We start from the raw sequence: 22632 nt of genomic DNA, 5'->3' as shown, positions 1-22632 counted from the left end.
CAAAAAGTACATCTCCTGTAGATGTATGGCTCCCAAACAATACACACAAATACTAAGCCCATCAGTCAGGGACATTTTTTGTGAACATTTTAGGCATTTCTTAAAACCCGAAGGTTTATGGTCTTTAGTTTCCTTAGACATAACTACAACAACAACGACAACAGACTATAATGGTAGACAGACAATAAGAAGAGAGGACAAGGTCCTCTAACTTAAACGGGCCTAGCCCTGTTGAAGGAAGAACACACAAGTGAGAAAGGCAATAGAGGACTAGGTCCTCTAACGTAAACGGGCCTAGCCCTGAACAGAGGGGTAGGCGAGACAGAGAATAACAAGCAACAGACAAGGCAAAGTAGGTCCTCTAACTAAAAAACTGACCTATGCCTAAGAAGGATTAACAATAAGTACCACAACAGAAAAACAAAGGCATACCACTAAGGAAGGCCTGTGGAAACGAGGGCCAACAATTAGCAACAGCAATCAGCAATAAAACTTCAGAAAAACATACTAACGACTCGCAAGTTAAAAACAGTAAGCTATTAATACTATACAGTAAAAAAGAACACTATCAATATTGGAAGAAAAAATATTCCAACTTAGCCATGGCCAAGAAAGAGAACACTTCTGAACTCGTAGAGAGGCAAACGAGATCTGGGGATTGTTATTAGTGCGTTATGGGATACCTACCTTGCCACGAGCCAACTTAGAGACTTCGAGCTTTGTAATCGGCCGAGTCGGAGCCGAGGATCGGTTCCAAACCCATATGTAAGAATGAAGGCAAGATAGGACTACAGAACATCATATGTTTCATAGTAGAATGCAATGAAAAACAATGATACAGGTTTGGGAAAATATGTGATGAAAAACTCGTTAGTCATGTTATTTGTTACAAAGATTAGTATGTGATAAATGAGACCTGAGAAAATTCTAATAAGATATTTAAAGAAATATTAAAGATTACATGATTAGAGATGGCGAGGGGGAAATTGAATGATGTCTTAGTATGACAGATGGTGTTCATATTATGGTTATTAAAGGAAGAAGAAGGATGGATGTTGAGAAAAGGAGATTATATGAAGAGCGCAGGGTAAAATGTCTTCAGGTAGCTTAGGTGAGAAGGGAGGAAAGAGGCAAAGGAACAGTCTGCAGAGATGAAGTGGATAAGGTAAGGTAGTGGGGAAAACAAAAGAAAGGAGTGGAGCTGGAGGCTGGAGAGGGTTGTGAAGTGTGATTTAGGTTGAAAGGGGTAAGTGAAGTATAGTGAATAAGTTCAGCTAGGATTGGGAGAGGAGCAGGTCCAAGATTTTGTAAAGGATTCTTTTTGGAAGCATTTGAAGGCGGGTAGGTTAGAAATAGTTCTAGTGGTTAGAGGTAAGGAGTTCCATTTTCCTGCCTTTGAGTAAAAGTATAGGCTTTGTACAGGGGATTTCTTCAGTTTATTTATGGTGAGAAGTTGTTTATCTTTGATCTAAATGTTCTTTTAGGGAAATATATATTGATTAAAGGGGTAAGAGCTACACAGGGTAATGGTTTATGATTTTATGTGTTGTTATAAGCTGAACAAAGGAGAGGTGGAGAGGGAGTTCTAGTCAGCTAAGATTATGCAGGGCTTTCCAGAGATGGGTAAAGTAGGATGAATTAATAGAAAACTTGACAATTTTGTTGTAGCAGCTTTCAAGTTCGTTTATTATGGAGGATTATAAATTGGTTAGAATTGATGCTCCATAGAGAAGAGAGGGCAGAAAGTAGGTTTTGGTTAGAATAATTCCTGAGCATATGCTCAGAAAATGTTTGTTTCTATACAGCACACCTAGTTCTTGATGGGTTTTCTTGATATTGCTTTGGATATGGAGGTGAAATGTATATCATCTATTGTGACTCCTAATAGTTTGGTATGGTGGACTAATGTAATTTCAGTGCCATTTTCCGAAAAATTTTTGAAAGATGCTTTGTTAGGAGTGTGAATCTTGGGATGAAGAGGAGGAGTTTGTTTTCTGGGGGGGTTGAGTAAGAGTTGTGCTTTTATAAGCCAGATTTCATTGGCGATAACAGCTTGTTGAGTCTTTTCTTGGAGGTGAGTTAAGGTGCTTGATGACCAGATGATGGCAGAGTCATCTGTATACGGAATCAAGGTGCCTTCACAAGAAGCTGAATGTAGGTTATTGATAAAAATATTGAATAGTACAGGGCCACAGATGGATCCCTGTGGGACTCCTGTGGAAGTTGGAAGGTATGCAGAGATGAATCCTTGTCAGTTTACAGCTTGTTGCCTGTTGACAAGATAGCTAGAGAATCACTGAATAAATGGAGAGGATAGATCCATGGTGGAAAGTTGATTGAGAAATTTAGTGCGAGAGACAATGTCAAAGGCTTTTGATAGATCTAGAAATACTGCAGCTACAAGTTTACTAGAGTTGCAAGTTTTATTGACCTTGTCTATAAATGACAGTAATTCAGTGGAGGTGCTCTGGCCTGGCCAAAATCCATGTTTCATATTGTTTAGTTAATTTTGGAAGAGATATTGGTGAAATTGTTGACATATGCATCTTTCAAGGATTTTAGAGAGGAGAGACAGGATGGCTATGGGACAGAAATTTGTAATGTCAGAAGAATTACCTCATTTATATAAGGGGATAATATGTGCCATTTTCCATAAGTTAGGGACACAGGATTCTGTTATTGATCTACGAGTAAGAACACTGATTGAGTATGCTATTGCATCTACAGCTTGGTTGAGGAGGAACAAAGTTTTATTTTATGTAAAACCTTTTTTATGAGTTTTATAGAAACTAGCTGAAAGGTAAAGTGGGAGTTGTCTTTGTGTATCACAGAGGTTATAGTTAGGCGAGTTTTGTGAAGGAAATGTGCTAGGGTCTAAGCCAGGGGAAGTTAGCTGTGTGGAAGGGGGTGTGTTAGATGAGTTTGAGGTTAAGTCGGTTATGTATTCTATGATGTATTGAAATAGGTAATTGTTTGAAGAGGGGGAAATATCTGGGTATGTGCTGGGACCCTTTTTTGTACCTGGGTTGATAATTGAGGACATAGAATACCAGAATTTTTTAAGGTTGTTTTTATTGCTATCTTGTAGGTGAGTATAATAAGACTTTTTTCTCTATTAATATGTTTCTTGACTTGGTTTTGTAGCTGTCGATAGTTACCATTTTTTGTCATTTTTATTATATTTTCCAGTTAATCCATGCTTTGTCTCTGTCTTTCATAAGGAATTTGCATTGGTTGGTGAGACATGGGGTATGGCTGTTTTTAATTTTTTTTTGGACACTGTGCGGGCTACGGTGTTAAGAATATTTAGAAATGCTGCATATTCAACTGTATCATTTAAGGGGCGTTTTTTTAGGCTGGGCTTTTAGGCTGGACCAGTTAACTGTTTTCAGAGCTTCAATAAAAGACTCTTTGGAGAAACTGGAAAGATGTTGGTTGTATAATAGTCCGGTGGGTATAAGCTGGCAGGTGATCACTTAGTGCATCAGGGAGGGTACCTGAGGAGGTAAAATTAGATGGGCTGGTAATCAGAATCCAGCCATATCTTGTTGGTGTATTAATACGTTGAGTGCATACAAAGAGTTTCATGCTGTTGATTGCTGAATTTGTGGATAATGACTGAAAACCAATGTTTATATCACCCACTAGGATAATTTCTACTATCCAGGATAGCGTATTTTTAACGTACTGGAATATTATGTCCTGGGGGAATATATAGCACAGCAATGCATATGCTCTTGGCTCTATTAATTTTTAGGAATGAGATTAGGATTTCTGCTTTTCCAAAATATGGGACTGTGCCAGTATACAGAATTACTGTGAGTATACTTGGGAAGATTATATTCCACCTGCTTTTTTATGTGTTCTATCAAGCCAAATAATATTATAGAGGGAAGCATTTCAGCATCTTTTATTTCAAGCTATAGCCATGTCTCTGTTGTGGCTAGGATGTCCAGATTGTGTTGAGTCATCCAGACATGAAAATCTGTGATTTTGTTGCATATGCTTTTAAGGCTTAGAGTGACTATTTTTAAACTTTTAGGATGTATTCTTTGGTTTGGGGTTTGGTTAAGACCTGGGTTGGGGTGGACACTGCCACACTGATGTATGGTGGAGAAAGATGGCTTGTTTATTATTGCATTTTTGTACAGATAGGTAGAAGTATTACCTTGACAATGGGACTAATATTTTTAGTAGTTTGAGGTTACAACAGTGGAATGGAGTTATGGGAAATATGCTTGAAGAAATAGCTAGTTGGAAGATGGTTGATAGGTGAAGATTAAGTAATGGTTGAGGTGTGCTTATTTTCTATTACTACATGCGGGGATGTTAAGAATGAGAGGAGAAGGATAAATATGGTGACACAGGAGGGAAATAGCATGGTTAGTGTTGTAAAAATCTTGCAGTATGATGAGGTGAGGTAATGAGCAGCGATAATAGTATGGAGAATACATAGGTTTTGATGGGGAGGGAGCAGAGTGAGATTTGAGAAGAAATTTAGAACAAAAGTGGGTGGGAGTGGTATAATGAGAACAGTTTCTGATTGGATAATGTAGTTAGGCATAGGATAGGAGGATGAGAAGAGGTTGTAGATTAAGTGAGGTATAAAGTATAGATGTAGTGGGGTTGGTAGGAATTAGTGGTGGTGTAGGGTAGGGGAGCAGAGTGAAACCTGTGCATATTTAGGACTGAAAGAAGCAGGTTGGTACACATGGAGTAGGTACAAGGAAAACAACCTGTAAAATTGCAGCAAGACAGGCAGTAAGACAAGTCCTGATGATTTTAAAGGCAGCATTGCAGTGACTTTGGCTTAAAATGAGGCTATAGTAGCTGGAGAAAACTAAGATGAGGGGAGGGCAATCTGGTACTTCAATGGAATGTAATTGCTCGCCCCACAAATGGTTTAGCACCAAAAACAACCAATGAGTTAGAATATTTATGGATACAAAGACAATGGCTTTGAACTCTAAATACTTCATGTGAGTAGCAGCAGCATTTCATTTTATTGTTATGGGCTTTTATTGCTTTTCTAGGGAAATGTTATACTGCTAGAGTAAAATCTGCTAAAGTATTACTTTGGCTTCATCTTCAGCAGTATACGGCCTGTGGGTGTGCATGGGGCTATCCCTCCAGCAGATTCAACACTACAGTACAGAACACAACAATGCAGAAGTGAGGGAAAACAAGATACATCATTAACTTTAATTTGATTCTTGAAAACTGCCATACATAGGTTTTAACTGAAGGTATTGCTTCTTTTCCACTTTTTCAAATGGTGGTAAAATTCAGCTATAGTAGTGAGATTATGTTAACTTTTGTAGCAGCAATTATCAGACATACTGTGTGCTTAGTACACTGGAAGAGAGAGGGAGATTAAAAAATACTTTTTTTTTTCTTTTCTGTTCCAATTTTTTAGTTCCCTCTGTTGCTTACATGTTGCTTATTGTTTTTATTCATTATTTTTGGGGGTCATTTTATAACTGAAATGAGGCACTAGGAGGTATAACCTAGCCCACACCCCTATTGCTAAACAGTAAACACACTCAGTGTAAGTGTCTAGTTTCTTAAACGTACGCTACTGGGACATGCTGTTAACAGACAGTAAACTATACATTGTTGTGTAACAGATCCAGTGTTTTCTGAACTAGCATTAACTATTAAAATATTGTATTACAAGGAGTTGTCAATTTGATGTAAACAACAGGTACAAATGGCGTTGTAATGCACAACTAAACTTTTTTGTACAGTATACATACATATATAAAATCTACCGAAGGGTCAGGATATATATTTTAGCTGCTTCTCCCTTTGGCCATGACTTTTCTGTGCAACTGCCACAGTTAGTTCATGTTTTTCTGTGTTGCTTTCATATTTACCAAACTATTAATAGTATAATTTGTTATGCTGCTGTTGGTATTTGTACTGTACCTGCAAAGAAGTGTGGATTGTGATGAATTCTGCTTTATTTTTATCATCTGTGTGGTTTCTTTAAATTGCTAAAGTGGAGTTGTGTTTGGTTATGCATCACAAGACAGTTGAATGATTAACTCTGAAAATGCATCAAACTTTCAAAAAAACTTCCTGTTTGAACATGCTTTTGAGCCTTTTGCTCTCTTATGTTTTTGTGAAAAGTTGCTGCCAAGGCATTTTTTCATCCCTGTTAAAAAAAACAAATTTATGCTTGGGGGGGGTGACAGTCTTGCCATGGGCTCCAAATGGCCTAGATACGCCTATGTGGATCTGAAAGGGATGGAGGCACCTCTTCTATCAAGCATGAGATGACCCCCACGGAAGGCCTCGGAGGCTGAGGAAGAGATAAAAGCCAAGGAAGTCTCTCGAAGAGGTGGAAAAGAAAGAGATCCCGAAGCTCCAACCCTTCCCAGCTCTGAGGCCGAAATCAGAGTTGAGCTGTCAACAGCCAATGCTCTGAAAGGAAGGGACAGCTCAAACAACTTCAGAGTTGAATCCATTCCCTAGACATCAACTCTGAAGCTTAGGTTCTGACTGCCATCTTGATTAAAGAGCCCTGGAGTCCAGAGAAACTGTGTCATTGTCAGAGCCAAACTGGATGGTACTATCTGTGTTGGCAAAGGTGCTCCAGGAATCTTTGGATCCAAGGTCTTCAGTTCTGATGGATGCAGCTGCAATGGAGTTGACCATGTTGGGCTGGTGAAGTTCTTGATTCTATTAAAAGGGATGGAGCTGGGAGGACCCCCAAATGTATCTGCATCCAGAGGAATTTCTGCATCATCCTTTCTACTTTGTTAAGACTCCTTGTCGAACCAGCAGACTTGGAAGATACAATTGATGAAGCCCTGGAGCATTGCACAGGACTAATTGGATCTGGAACGAGGAGCCTGGATGGAGATGAAGAACAAATCTGAGGCTTCGGATCCAAGGGCTTCTGCATTTTTGCACTGGACCCATTGAGGCTACTGGATCCAGGGACCATTTTTTAGCTTTTTCATCACCCTTCTCAGGAGTCTCATCTTTAATAGGCTCCTTCAACTTGGCAATTTCCTTATCTTTTTCTTTTTCTCCTTCAGTGCCGAGGAAGTGGGAGAAACCAGTGAAGACCCTGAAGAGAATGGAAGAAGTGTCTTTACAATAAGTTTGTCTCTTCTGCTCTGAAGAGTTTTATGGCCCAAAATAGCACAAGCTTCACATTCAGTTTCCACTCAGAAACAATAAATGCATACTGAATGAGGATCTTGTTCAGGGATTTTTGTGGCCATACTTTTCCACATTTTTTAACACTTTTATCAGACTTTTTTAAATTAAACTCAGGAAAAATCACTTAGAAAATACATTAAGAGTAAAAATATCTATTAAAGCTTAAAGAACTACAGTAACTATAACAATAACAATAACTAAGCTACTCAAAGATATATATATATATATATATATATATATATATATATATATATATATATATATATATATATGTGTGTGTGTGTGTATATGTATGTATGGGGAGGAGAAGAAAATAACAGAAGAAAGGAGAGCATATTGTAAACACTGAAGATAAAGTGCAAAATCTTATCCAACACAAGCTCAGAGCCTCTGTGATCTTCTAGTTGAAGTTGAAGCAGCAGACAAGATCTGGGGAAATCTCACAATGGTGAGGGTTATATGGGTAGGGGAGGAGTCACAGCCTTGTATCTGAAAGTTTGAAGTTGCTGAGACCAGATACAAATTGAATCTGTGTCCCAAAGATTGAATCAGATGATAATGAACAACATCAGATCTGGTAATATGATTCAGACACACAAAACCTTAAAAAAGTCTGGACAACTAGGAATGTGATGACAAACGCAGTGTTACCAGGAAACTTGAAAGAGGAAGAAGAAGAAGCAACAGGTTGAGAAATTACATTATTTTGAACTTGGGCATTTATTACAAACAGGTTTAGCAAAGAAAGATCCAGAAGTGAACTTCAAGCATTTTCTTTCTTTGACATTAAAAACATCATTGAATAAAATCCCTTTTCCTCCTAGGAAGTGGGAAATAGTTCTGTCACTCTCTGTGATGACATCTGTTGAAGGACAGGTGGAAACAAAACAGTTTGGCCTGCAGGATGAAGAATTACCCCTGGATGGAGGTTTAGTCCTGTGAAGATAAACTTTTCTGGTGGAAAGGAGGAATTTCTTCTCATTGCTGGTTGCAACCTTGATGAATGACTAATTTGTCTGAAACTATCTGCTGCCACAGAGAAAAGTAGTGATTTGGACTTTCTGAAGAAAAGAAGGAGCTGCTAGGGTGAGTGTGGGTAAGAAAGTCTCTTAAACAGTAATTCTCACTTATTGGAGTGTCTTTTGTTTTGGAAGTTTCCAGAATTCATCTTGGAACCTTCTTGCCATTTCTTCTTAAAAAAGAAGTAATGTACCCATCTGAGCAGTTCTACTTCATTTGTCTTCAACCTGTGGATCCATGGATCCACATCGGATCCGACATGGCCGCATTTTCCAGCTGTGCCTCTGAGCTCCATGCTCCTCCCCTTACCCATAATGCCCCCCCATCTCCCTTCAGATCGGGTTTGCTGCCTAACAGGTATCAAGACACTCAACCCAATGACACCTTATCCTCCAACACAAAATGTCACAAAAGAACTTTAGCCCTGACAGAACCAAAGATCCCAACAATAACCGTCCGATACAAGGGACATGTCATATCACAAAGGATAAGGTCAGGGGGAAGGAGGGTGAGAATGGTTGAAGACAAATCAAGAAGAATTACTCAGATGGAATGTTATGGTGAGTACATAACTTCTTTATATGAAGTGGTTTACTTAATTTGTTCTTCAACCTGTGGGACAGAGTCCCCAGTTACCTAACTCTTGGGAGGCCCTCATGGAAGGATATTCTGGAGCACTGCAGAGCTAAAGGATGCTCTACTCCTAGAGATCAAATCCAGTTTATAATGAGAAATAAAGGTGTGAGATGAGGCCTAAGTAACAGCTGAACAAATATCATTCAAAGAGACCCTAGACCAAAAGGCCGCTGACGTAGCCAAAGATCAGGTCGAATGAGCCTTCACTTTTCCTGGTATAGACAAACCTCTATCTGAATAAGCCCAGCCAATGCATTGTGAAATCAAGTGAGCAATAGTCACTTTTGAAACAGGTTTACCAAAGAAGGGCTTGGCATAGGACACAAAAAGCTGATCAGACTTGCGGAATGGTTTAGTCCTGTGAAGATAAAACCTCAACTGCCTATGTACGTCTAGTAAATGTAATTTGTATTCCCCTTTGTTCTGGTATTTAGGAAAAACATAGTGGTAAATTAATAGTCTGATTAATATTGGCTTCTAAAGCTACTTTGGGAAGGAAGGACAGGTTAGTGCGTAGCGACACTCTATCTTTATGAAAGATCATATAAGGGGACTTTGGTAGAAAGAGCTTGAAGCTCCGACACCCTTCTAGCAGACGTGATGGCAACCAAGAAGGCAGTTTTCCAGGTCAAAAATTGTAGATCCACAGATGCTGCAGGCTCAAAGGGGGAGAAACCAATGCCTGCAACAACAAGGTGAGGTCCCACGGTGGAATTGGGTCCTTAACCGGGGGTCTGAGAAGAAAGGCACCTTTGCGAAAGGTTTTACAAAGTTTACGGGAAGCCAATGAAGACACGTTTACCCAAACATGAAAATTACAGATGGCTGCTAGTCGGACTTTCACCATAGAGGAACTAGTGCCCTGATGAAAAATTCTAGCTAGAAAATCTAAAACTGCCGAAAGTGTAGCAGTGAAAGGATTCAAAGACCTCTGAATGTCCCATTTAGAAAAATGTTTCCATTTAATCCAATAAACCTTTCTGGTGGACAATTTATTAGCCGCCACCAGAATAGACTTAAAAGGAGATAACAGACCAGGAGTCCTAAGAATCATAGGAACTGGAGCAGCCAAGCAGTGAGCTTCAGACTGTCCAGATCTGGATGAGGGATCCCCGAGGGATGTGAGAGCAGATCCGGGGCCGGATCCAAGGTCCATGGTTGAACAACTAGACGAGACCTGAGTAAGAATGGGGCGATGAGGATCACAGTGCTCTCCAGCCTTCGGGCTTTCTGTAGAGACTTTGACATAAGGGGAAGAGGAGGATATGCATAAAGAAGCCCGGGAGGCCAAGCATGAATCAGAGCATCTCTGGGGGCTTCCCCCGTCGGGGGGTTCAGAGCAAAAAAACTCGCTGCATTTCACATTGGAAGGAGATGCAAAGAGATCGCAGCAAGGACAACCCCACTCTAGGAAGATCTGTTCCACTACTGAAGGCTTCAGAGACCACTTATAATGCATCAGGATTGATCTGCTGAGCCTGTCCACTAGAATGTTGGACTGTCCCGGAATGTGCATTGCCACCAGAAAGCGGCTGGTGGAGATCGCCTATTCCCACACTCTCATGACCTCTTGACATAAGGGATAAGATTTGGTTCCCCCTTGTTTGTTGATATACCAGACCCCCCAAACAAATCACGCACAGAATGTGGCCATCTGCCAGAGAAAGCTTATGGCCACACTCTGTGCACCTTTTGAAGTCTGGCTTCGAGGCGTCCGCCATACCCCAGCCAGCCCAAAACACACACGCACACACACACACACACACACACACACACACACACACACACACACACACACACACACACACACACACACACACACACACACACACACACACACCACATGGAAAGAGAAGAGGAGAGAAAAGATAGTAAAGCCTACAAACTACTTTTGCTATGGAAAACCCCGAGAAAGTATAGAAAAGGTTAGAAGAGAAGTTATAGATAGAAAAGCCAAAAAAAGGAACCAATTACTGTTCAATAAACACTGCTAAATGCTATGGAGCTTGGACCACGCTGCTTCCTCTCAGGCGGCAAATGAGATCTGAAGGGAGAAGGGAGACTGGGGGCATTATGGGTAAGGGGAGGAGCATGGAGCTTGGAGCCATAGCTGGAAAATGCGGCAGTGTTGAATCCGATGTGGATCCGAGGGGATCACTATTAGAACTGCGAAGGTCCACTTACCTGAATATGTAAACGCCAACATGTTTTCATCGAACTGCGAAAACACCAATCATCCTGAAGCGTGAAATCCAAAATGTCGAATCGTTATGGTTGGCCCTTCTGCGGTATAGCTCCGTAAGGTAAGTGTGCGATAGTTACGGACCTTAGGGTTAGGGTGCGGGTTAAGGTAAGTGCATAGATGGTAATGTATGTGAGATTTTGTGTAGGGTTAGAAGTAGGGTTTTGTTAAGTGTATGTGTGTGGATTATTTATTTTGTTTGGGTATAGCTTCTTAAGGTAAGTGTGCGATAGTTATGGACCTTAGGGTTAGGGTGCGGGTTAAGGTAAGTGCATACATAGTGGTATATGCAAAACTTAGTTTAGGGTTAGAAGTAGGGTTTAGTTTAGGGTTAGAAGTAGGGTTTTGGTTAGTGTATGTATGTGGTTTATTTATTTTGTTTGGGTAGGTAGTATGCAGTGGGAGGTGGGGTGGGACAACTATGATAGTTCGAGTTTTTGAATTTCGTGGTTAGGGCATTCGGTGTATTCGCAGTTTGCGTAATATGTGTCAGTGTTTATGTATTCGGTAAATAAAACTTTCGCAGTTCCAATATAGACCCGATCCGAGGACCCACAGGTCGAAGAACAAATGAAGTAAACTACTTCAGATCCTCTGTTTACTGAATTTTGTTGAGACAATTTATTTTGTGCCTTACCAAAATTGGATAAGGAGTTACAGAAGCCCTTGAAAAAATTTAGAAAAGGAGAGCTGAAAAATCATAGAGATTCCCTGTTTCAGCTTACCCCTTTCATCACATGTTTTGATCATACCTAGAGCAGAGAGGCCAAAAACTAAATCTCTATCTAAAGGTGAATTTAAAATCATACTTTCAACATTATCTGGGAGGTTCTGAAAGCACAGCCAAGCAAGACCCTTCAAAATTGTACCAGTGGCCATAGCCCTTGAAGAAGTATCAAGAGAGTCATAGTCATACTGTATACTATGAGCAGTTACTTGAGCAATAGAAGAAATTAAATTATTTGAAGAAGACTTTTCCTCGAGTAGAAACTGCAAATAAAACATTCCAAATACTTTCACAGAACAAACCTTAACTATGAGCCTGACAATTCAAAATTCTGAAAATCAAATTTACAGGAACATGCAGTTTTTTTCCCATACTTATTGGTAATCTTGTCATCCTTATCAGGAATAGTAGGACTGGAATTAGTGTTTAGCAGCAAAAGGATTAACTAAAGGTATAGCTGCTGGATGAGGTTTGGGAAGAGTGTATAAAAAAGTAAAAGACTGAGTAACGTTATACACCCTATCTTCCTTTTTAGGGGCAACTGTCTGACTGTCAGGAAAATTGCAAACAGTAACACATACATCCTCCAAAGCTGACAGAAAGTACAGTTGTGTACACTTACCATAAATGTAGATGTTCGAGTGTATTCACTGTTGCAGTCATTGCATTTGGGTAACCTGCTGGCAGGTTGCCCTCAGTTGGCCTGAATTCCAAAGTCTTGGGTCCTGCGTCACTTGCTGTCTTCTCTTCCATGATGTCAGGTTGTCAGGAGTATAAAACATGCAGCCGATGCCATTTTCTTTAGTTTTTCTTGCCCCCGATGTCAGGTGCCCTCAAAAGGGTAGCAATATATATATATATACATATGCATCAATATAAACTTTACCTTCATCTACAAGCAAATACACCACATAGGTTGTAGAAGATAGTGAAGGAAAGATAAATTTCAGAATGACAGGGGGATGGCGAGAGGGTAACCTGGACTGCAACAGTGAATACACTCGAACATCTACATTTATGGTAAGTGTACACAACTGTACTATGTTCTTCGTGTTTCACTGTTGCAGTCATTACACTTGGGTAGAATCCCACAGCTATGGTTGGGAGGCTGGAGCTAAACAGCATTAGGTGCGACTATAAGGCCCTGCAGCACTGCAGGGGCAAAGCCTGCCCTGGACTTAGAGTAGAGAGGTAAATGGTAATGCTTTGTGAAGGTGTGAACAGAACTCCAAGTAGCAGCCTCTAGAATGTCTTTGGTTGGTACTCCTCTGAGAAAGGCTGCTGAAGTAGCTGCAGCTCTGGTGGAATGAGACCTAATGCCCTTGGGCATAGGTTTACCATGGTGTAAGTAGCAGAAACGGATGCAGTGGCTTATTCACTTTGAAATTGTCTGCTTTGAAATAGCCTTTACTTCTGATCCTGCAGCATATGACACTAGTAATTGCTCAGTTTTTCTTAGAGCTTTAGTCCTGCTCAAGTAGAATCTTAGCTGTCTGTGAACGTCCAAGGAATGCAGAATTCTCTCCCCTTTGTTCTGTGGATTTGGATAAAAAGTTGGCAGATGAATTGTTTGATTAAGAGCCACACTGGAAACCACCTTAGGCATAAAAGTAGGATTTGTCCTCAGAGACACCCTGTCCTGGTAAAATATGATAAAAGGCTCTACAGCCATGAGGGCCTGTAGCTCTGAAACTCTTCTAGCTGAAGTAATTGCTAGTAGCAGAGCTGTCTTCCATGATAAAAACTTTATATCGGCAGTAGCAGCTGGTTCAAATGAAGGCAGGGTGAGTTTTTCCAACACATAATTGAGGTCCCATGCAGGTAATGGTGATCTTCTAGGGGGCGTTAAATTTTTGGCTCCTCTAAGATACTTCTTTAGTAAAGGATGAGAAAAGATTGGTGGCTCTGTGTTGTAATGAGCCAAAATGGCAGAGGCATGGATTTTGATTGATAAGAAAGATGGGCCTTTGTCAAGCTTCTCAGTTAAGTACTGTAATATTTGAGGAATATTTGGTTCTGCTGTATCAGTTCCTTGTCCTTGATTCCAAGCACAGAATCTCTTCCATTTATCAGCGTACGATTTTCTAATACTAGGCCTTCTGGCTTACAAAATGACATCCATCACAGCTTTACTGAGAGGTGTTGTTTGTATGATTACCTGATTAGCCATGATGCCAGGGTTAGAATCTGTAGTTGATTGTGCAGGATCTGATTGTTTTGCTGGGACAGTAGTTGTGGTGTTTGAGGCAAGGTCCAAGTTGGGTATTGAGACAAGTTCTTTAGGATTGGGTATCAGTATTGGCGGGGCCAGTCCGGGGCAATTAATATCATCTTTGGCTTCTCTTGTCTGACTTTTAGGAGGACCATGGGTAGAAGAGGCAGTGGAGGAAAGGCGTAAACTGACAGGTTTTTCCAACTGAAGGATAGGGCATCCACTTTCCACACTTGTCTGTGATAAGTCCTTGTGCAGAATCTTTTCAGTTGATAATTTTGAGGAGAGGCAAATAGATCTATGTCTGGGCTCCCCCATTTCTTTATTATCATGCTGAAGACTTGTGGATTTAGTTTCCACTCGTGAGGATCCATACGGTGTCTGCTTAAATCGTCTGCCGGAGTGTTTTGTTTTCCTGGCAGGAATTGAGCTTGAAGATGTATTTGGTAGGTCAAAGCAGTGTCCCACAGTGCCATGGCTAATCTGCAAAGGGGTATGAGTGTGTGTGCCCCCTTGCTTGTTTATATACCACATAACTGTGGTGTTGTCTGTCTTTATCAGTAGTTGTCCTGGATGAAGTAAGTCCTTGAAGGCTGTTAGGGCATTTTGAACAGCTAGCATCTCTTTCTGTTTGATATGTAGATGCATTTGTTTTGGTGCCCATATGCCCCAAATGCATCTTCCTGCCATGTGGGCCCCCCAGACATAATATGATGCATCTGTTGTCAAGGTTTGGCTGGCAGGGGGTACAGTGAAGGACTGTCCCATGTTTTGGTGACAGGCCTTTGCCCACCATAGAAACTCCTGTTGCAGGCAGGGAATGAGAGGAATCTTTGTTTCCAAACTGTGTGAATGTTAACTCCATAAACTTTTTAGGTACCATTGAAGTTTCGTCATATGCAGTCTTGCATATGGAATTAGTAGGATGCAGGATGCCATGAAGCCCAGAGCCTGCAGAATTTGTCTTGCAGAACACTGGGTTTTTGTTGCCATCCGTTTGAAGTAAGTAGTCAGTTGCCTTTGTTTGTCTGGCATAAGGTAAGCTATCTGGGCAGTTGTATTCAAGCTTGCATCCAGGAATGTTATCTTTTGAGAGGGTACCAGTTGTGATTTCTTTTAGTTTATAGTGTACCCTAGGCATGTTAGAAGCCTTTTCACAAATGCCAGGTGTCGAAGAAGTGTGTCCTTGTTCTCTGCTTGAATGAGACAGTCGTCCAAGTAAGGATATATCTGTATACTTTGTCTGCAAAATGCAATTACTGGTGCCAGGCACTTTGTAAAGACTCTGGGCGCAGTAAATAAGCCAAAGGGCAGTGCAGAGAATTGGTAATGCATTAAGCCAGTCCTGAATCTGAAGTACCTTCTGCACAATAGTCTTATTGGGACATGCAGGTATGCCTCTTTTAGGTCTAATGTCACCAGCCAAGCATTCTTGACCAGCATGGGCAAAAGCTGCTGAAAAGTCAGCATTTTGAATTTTGGAATGTCCAGGTATGTGTTCAAAATTGATAAATCCAGTATCGGCCGCCAGGCCTTGTCCTTTCTGGGTACAAAGAACAGTCTTGAGTAAAAACCTTGTCCTTTTTCCTGTTCTGGTACTGGTTGAATGGCCCCCATATCCATGAGGGACGTAACCTGTTTCTGTGCCTCTGCCCATTGATTTTTGGGCAGATCTGGCCAACCGTTTGCCATTGGTAGAGTGTGGAAATGGAATCTGTATCCCTGTGATACAATGTTTAGTACCCGCTTGTCCTGGGTTATTAACTGCCAGTTTTGAGCAAAAAGTGCTAATTTTCCCCCTAAGGGTGCTGTCAAAAGATAGGTGCTTGGTGTAGGCAGAGGGAAGTCATTGGGACTGTTTTCTGTAGGTTTGCGCTTCATTTCCCCCTGATTTGGAGGTAGATGCGCCCCATTGCTTTAACCTGTATGAATCTTGCGCCTGGTATCTGGAACCCTTTGGGCATCTGGATTTGCCCCTTTGAGCTCTGTCTGACACAGGAAAGGACCAATTTTTTGTAGGCCAGTGTCTACTGAATCTTGGTGGCTGCACTTGTAAGAAGTCTTAACAGTTTGCATAGACTTAGCTTTGTCTTCCATTTTCTTTAAAACCTCTTCAGCCTTAATATCAAACAAAGAATCATGCTGTAAAGGTGCATCTAGCAATTTAGCTTTAACATGATCAGGCAAATTTTGTTCCTTTAACCAGGCATGCCTCCTAATTACAGATCCAGTAACTGCGGCCCTGCAGGAGGCCTCTAAGGAATCAAAACCACATTGCAAAGTATGCTTTCCAACTTGTTCAGCTGCATGCAATAATTCCTGCAATTCTTTATTTTCTGCACATTCTGAAATCAACATCATTTTCTGTTTCAGCGATCCCATAACAAGTTGTTGGTACTTAAGCATGTGAAATTGACAGTTTAAGGCCCTGACTGCCAAGGTTGCAGATGTATAAACTTTTTTTCACCATCTGTCTAGTGCCCTTGAATCTCTGTCAGAGGGGGTAGGGTTTTTTGCTGTTGAGGCCTTAACTCCCTTTGGACCCTGTGAAATAGTTTCAGGGTCAGCAGCAGGGTTTCTAAATAAAAATGTATGTGAGTCAGGGACCCTGTAATATCTGTCAGGCTTACTGGGAGCCGGAGGTAAGGAGTCAGGGGTCAAACTTGACTGAAAACACATCATCCACAATGTCTAAAACAGGGGGAATGGCTAAAGGCCTGTGCTGAGGGAGAAGAAGGAAATCCCTGAGCCTCTTTTTTGATTCTGAGAAGTCTTGACTCTCCCAGTGAAAATGCTCCCTCAAAGTATGCAAGGTTTCTCCAAATTAATATTTCTCTGGAGGAGATGTGGATGGAATAGACTCCTCAGCATCCGAATCCTCATAGGGAGGAATAGATAATTCCTGATCAGAAGAGGAATCAGAAGAAATAGAAACCTGATCTGATGATTCATAATCATAGTCTTGCCTAGGCCTCTTATCTGGAGGGGGATGGGTACCCCTGATCAAGGTAATAAGGTCTTCAGGCATTTTGATCATCTGTTTTTTAGGCATAGAGGCCTGTGCACGTGGCTCAGGCGTCATTTTTTTAGTGTTAGAAGTTGTCTTTGCCTTTGGTTTTGCAGCTGTCGTCGGTTTGATATATAAATGTTGAGGTCTGAATACACCCTCAGTAGCCGGTGCCTGCTCAGCGGCTCCGGACCCATCCGAGGGAGATATATCTGTCATTCCAATACCTTGAGTATCTTGTGGCATGCCGAGCTCCACATGGGTGTCGGTAGAGGCCTGTGACTCGAAGGTAGCGGGTATCATGGGCTGCGAAAGCACCTCACTGGCTTAGGAGAAGCTTTGTTGTCAGTTTTGGATCTCGACTGCCTTTCTCTGTCCTTTTCTTTACGTTTTTTATGTACTCCGGTAGTCGGATTGCTATCCAATGACATTTCTAAGTAGTTAAATCTGTTTCCAAAATACTTTGATGCAAAAATATACCAACTCTTAATAGTGCGTTCGTTAAATCTAGCACAAAACCGACAGCCAGGCACATTGTGATCAGGGCCTAGGCAAGGAATACAGTATGAATGGAAATCCTTATGAGTTATTTGCTTCCCACAAGTAATACAATTATTAACTTTTTCTGCCATCAGTAAAAAGCAAGAACAAAGTTTCCCCAACGGGGTACTTAGCTTTAGCGAAGACTTCGGTTCTGAAGACCAGACGTCATGAAAGAGAAGACAGCAACCGATGCAGGACCCAAGACTTTGGAATTCAGGCCGACTGAGGGCAACCTGCCAGCAGATTACCCGAATGTAATGACTGCAACAGTGAAACACGAAGAACATCTGGAGGAATGGGTGCAGGTTCTGGAAATTTCTTCTGTAACAGCTCATAGTATTTTCTTGTGGATTGAGAAACCTCAGTATTCTACCATTGAAAACACTGGCACATTCTAGAAATAGTCTCATAGAAAGATAACCCTCATATATACACACAGGGAGAATCAGAAATCTGAAGAGGAAACCCAGTATTTGGTCCATTCATCCTCCTATCTAGATTCAGATCCTTGAACCTCTTCAGGAAAAGAGATATCCCTCTTTCTTTTACCAGAAACTACTTCACAAGAAAGATCAATAGCTTGGATTGTACCAGTACTCCTGTCTAAGGAAATTTGAGGAGGAGAAGATACATGTTTAGTTTTTTGTTTCTTTTTGACAGGAACAATGGGGCCAACAAGGTTATTAATGGCAACAGCAGCAGGTTCCCAGGGAGGGCACAACATTCTGACAAAACAGGAAATCCTTGTTTCCTTTCCTATGATCGATAAGAGTGGGTCTCTTTTAACCAGTGAAGGGACCACAACAGCTGCAGAGGATATGGCTAATCCGTTATCCATAGCGGCTGTAGGTGCCTGAGGTATGACTAATGGCCACATCACAGCCACCCACCTACGGCTGAGGCAAACTGCTAGCCTGCTGTGATTGCAAAGGTTGTTTGCATAACTTTTTATGTTTTATGGTTGGAAGAAGGTCTGACCATGGGACCAACAGACTGTTCCATGGTCATGCTGAAAATGGTACCTCCTTCCTGTGTAAAACAAGCAGCAAATGCCTGTGAAAGCAAAAAGTTTTTAAAAGTTATTTTTTCATAGACAAAAACAGTCCTCCAGCCACACAAGGTAAAATTAATACAATTTCTTCATAGAAAAATGGTTTTCAGTTACTTCAAGCAATTTTTAAACTGACAGGAAAAAAGACCACACCCATTTAAAAGTACAGTACAGTCTGATGCCAGTCCATTAACACACAAACTTCCAGCTTTACAATAAATTTCTAAATGGGAAAACAAAGGAATAGCACAAGCCAACAGTCAATCCTCTGGCAGTATAGCCCTAAAGAGCATGGTGCCTAAACTTGTCTTTTACTCAGCTCAGCTCGAGCTGCCTAACAGTTTGGTTGTGTGGGAGATGCCCTAAAGCTTTGGAAGCTGACCAGCTGTTATGTCCCTGTCAGGATATAACCCATATAAATAAGGCTAATGCATCAGTGACCAATATGATGAACATGCAGTACTACATGCTTTATTAGGTCCTGATACAATTACAAAAAAAATGTGGACTAATGAAAGACAATAAATGATCACAGTGTATAAAAGAAAGTAAGGAAAGAACAAGCCATACCTTGCAGCCATTCAACTCCTTCTTCTAAACCTTCTCCTCTAAGTGCGTCACTAGCACTAAAATGAACAGTATACAATGTAAATGCCAAAAACCTTCTTAAACAAACATAAGATAATAGATTTACGGATATTTGCTGGACCATAACTTTAGCATTTTCTAAACAAATAATGCATTCCTTTTATATGGAATTCAACAGATATCATAAATGCATGGCAATTACTAAGTAATGGGTAAACTCAGGCCTCTTCAAACTCTTGTAAGATGGGCAAACTGCTGAAAGTGGTTAATCAAAAGCCTTAGTTTCATCACACTCTTCACATTTAATGTACCTATGCCATATGTATTGTTGAATTCTAATGTTTAGAGCAAACATCTTCAGAGGAGCTAATCTGTGTATCAACCACTTTTTAATTGAATTCTTTTTTTTAATTATTCATTTATCAACTGAGTAAGAGAACTGGTCTTTTTTGCACCTTTTCTTTCAGGACATGGGTAATATATACGGACTGTATTTGAATAATGTTGCCCAAAACAGAATAGTTGTGTAAAATCTTACCATAGCCATAGACGTCCTTCCCCTTCCATGTTGTAGTATTCATAACATGAGGGATTCTCTGCCTTGGTGACCCAAATGTCCAGCCAGTATACCAAAGGCTTAAGCTACTGCTAGGTATGTTGCACATAGAGCAGCAACATCGGACATAAAAGTGACGTCTGTATGCACCATCCTCAGAACTGAATGCCCCAGTCAGAACACCAGTCCAAGGAAAAGAGGCAATTAGGTAATACCCAAAGAAGAGCACAAACCAAGGGAGAAAGAGGGTGGGATAGAATACTGCAACATGAAAGAGAACGACAACTAGGGTTATGATAAGATTTTACACAAGTATTCTATGTCCTTCTATTCCCATGTTGCAGTATTCATAACATGATGGAGAATACCATAGCTCATGAGTGGGAAAGGGATATAAGAAGCACATGAAGTCTCCATGAAGTCAGGCAGAATTGCCCTGGCAATTCCTGGTCTGGATCTGGAGACAGAGTCCAGCTTGTAGTGTTTTGTAAATGTATGGACAGAAAACCAAGCAGCTGCTTCCAGAATAGAAGCAGTGTCCAGACCTTTAAAGAAGGCTCCAGAGGAAGCCACCACTCTAGTGGAATGGGCCTTAACAGAGGAAGAAAGTTTTCCCTGAGAGACATAGCAAAAAGAAATTGTCCTAGAGATCCAAGATGAAATAATCTGTTTAGAGTCAGGTTTTCCCAGTGCACTGAGGTGAAAGAAAAGAAACAATTGCTCAGACTTTCTAATGGATTTGGTCTCATCCAAATAGAATCTAAGTTGTCTTGTGTACATCCAAGGCGTGCAGCACCCTTTTACTGAAGTTTTGAGAAGAAGGGAAAATGGTGGGTAAGTGAATAGATTGGTTAAGGGAAAGGTCATTAACCACTTTAGGCATGAAGTAAGGGTTGGTACAAAGAGACACTCTACCCTTGTGAAAAATCAGAAAGGGTTGTGAAACCATTAAAACGTGGAGTTCAGAAACTCTCCTAGCAGAAGTGATGGCTACCAATAAAACAGTTTTCGTGATGGCTACCAATAAAACAGTTTTCCAAGTGCAAAATTTTAGGGAAGCTGAAGCTGCAGGCTCAAAGGAAGTCTGGGTCAGTTTTTCCAAAACAAAAGTTAGGTCCCTGAGAGGAGGAACAGGTTTCCTGGGAGATCTAATGTGAAGGACGCCTTTTAAGAAAAGCTTAACCTCTAGTCTAGGAGCTAAGGGGGGAGATAAAGGCATACATGCAAAAATGGCTGATAAATGGGCCTTAACTGAAGAATAAGCCAGTCCACACTTGAGCAGCTCACAAAAATAAGAAAGGACTAAGGCAATATCCATTGAAAAGGGATCTAGTCTTTTACTAAGACACCAGATGGAGAACCTCTTCCATTTGGACAAAAAGGATCTCCTTGTATTAGGTTTCCTGGCCTCCTGCAGGACTAAAAGCACATCCTCAGAGAAAAGGTGCCTGAAAAGAGTCAGATGCCTATCACCCACAAAGCCAGGTTCCGTGTTGCTAAATGTGGGTGAAGAAGAGATCCCTTATCTTTTGTGAGCAGATCTACTCTTTGAGGTAACTTGTGATGATTGCCCATGGCTAAATGCAAAAAAAGAAGCAACCAATGCTGTCTTGGCCAAAAGGGTTCACCAACAAGATTTTTGGTTTGTCCTTCTGAATCTTCAGCAAAACTTTCTAAATTAGGGGGAAGAGGTGGGGAATGCATAGAGAAGCATCCCCTTCCATGAAAATGATCGGGCACCCACCTTCCAAGCCAGAGGGTGTAGAACTCTGGCACAAAACTTTGGAAGTTGTCTGTTCATAGGGGAGGCAAAGTGATCTATTTGAGGCATGGATAATCTCCAGAAACACATCACTGTGGATTATCAATTTGTGGGCTTGTGTAATGAACCAGCTCAATGTTTCTGCCTAAATATTTTGAGCTGAGGGAATATAAACAGCTGTCAAAGTTACTTTTGCTTGAAAAGCAATCTCCCAGGCTTGGACTGCTAATCTGAAGAGTAGATAAGACTTTGTTTCCCCTGTTTGTTCATATACTAGACAACTGTGGTGCTGTCTGTGAACAGTTTCAAAAGGCCTGGTAGATGAGATGACATGAAGGCTTGAAGGGCCTGAATCAGAGCCCTCATCTCTTTGATGCTGATGTGTTGCTTCCTTATGCAGGGCGATCACAGGCCTTGGACCTTTAGGTTCCCCAGTGTTACTCCCCACCCCAGATATGAAACATCTGTAAGCATTTCTTGAATTGGATGAGGTGCCTGAACAACAAACAATTCCTTCTTTAGGCAGGGTAGAAGTGGAAGGACAAACTGTAGAGGATGAGCATGCTGGGACCAGAGTGTTTTCATGTACTATTAGAACTTTCGCATGTGGAGTCTGGCTAGGGGCAACATTGGCAAGCCATGAACCCTAGTATCCTGAGGAATTCCCTGGCAGTCAGAAAGGACAGAGGAAGCAACTGTTGGAAGTAAGTCTGCAATGACTGCATCTTTTGCAAAGGCACGAAAGCCATCATAAGGTCGGTCATTATTCTGCAACCTAGGAAAACTTGGTCTTGGGAAGGAGAATGGAAGACTTGCTGTAGTTGATGGTGACTCTCAGGCTCAGAAGCAAAGAGGTGATGGTTCTGAGGTTCTGTTGCAAAGTGTTTGGATGTTCTGCTTGAATGAGCAGGTCATTCAGGTAAGGGTAGATGAGAATTCCCTGGAGTCTGGAAAAGGCAATGACAGTAGCCAAACACTTTGCGAATACCCTTGGAGCTGTAGAGAGTCCAAAGGGCAAAGCACAGAACTGAATATGAAAGGAAGCAACAGAAAAATGTAAGAATTTCCTAAATAGAGGGTGGATGGGGATGTGGAGGTATGCATCCTTGATGTCT

The 22632-nt window shown here is 41.1% G+C and overlaps 1 protein-coding gene across 1 annotated transcript in view; it reads right to left on the bottom strand.

The window, feature by feature from the left end:
* ARL6 (ADP ribosylation factor like GTPase 6) overlaps positions 1-22632 on the bottom strand; it is a gene marked incomplete in the record, with an annotated part of 560842 nt that overhangs the window by 129823 nt on the left and 408387 nt on the right. Inside the window, 1 exon segment of the mRNA XM_044072341.1 lies at positions 19182-19237. Coding sequence (XP_043928276.1) covers positions 19182-19237 — 56 coding nt within the window.

This window comes from Protopterus annectens, chromosome 5.part0 (assembly GCF_019279795.1).
Source record: "Protopterus annectens isolate FY-2018-M chromosome 5.part0, PAN1.0, whole genome shotgun sequence".
Taxonomy (NCBI): domain Eukaryota; kingdom Metazoa; phylum Chordata; order Ceratodontiformes; family Protopteridae; genus Protopterus; species Protopterus annectens.
This window is presented reverse-complemented; position numbering and strand designations above follow the sequence as displayed.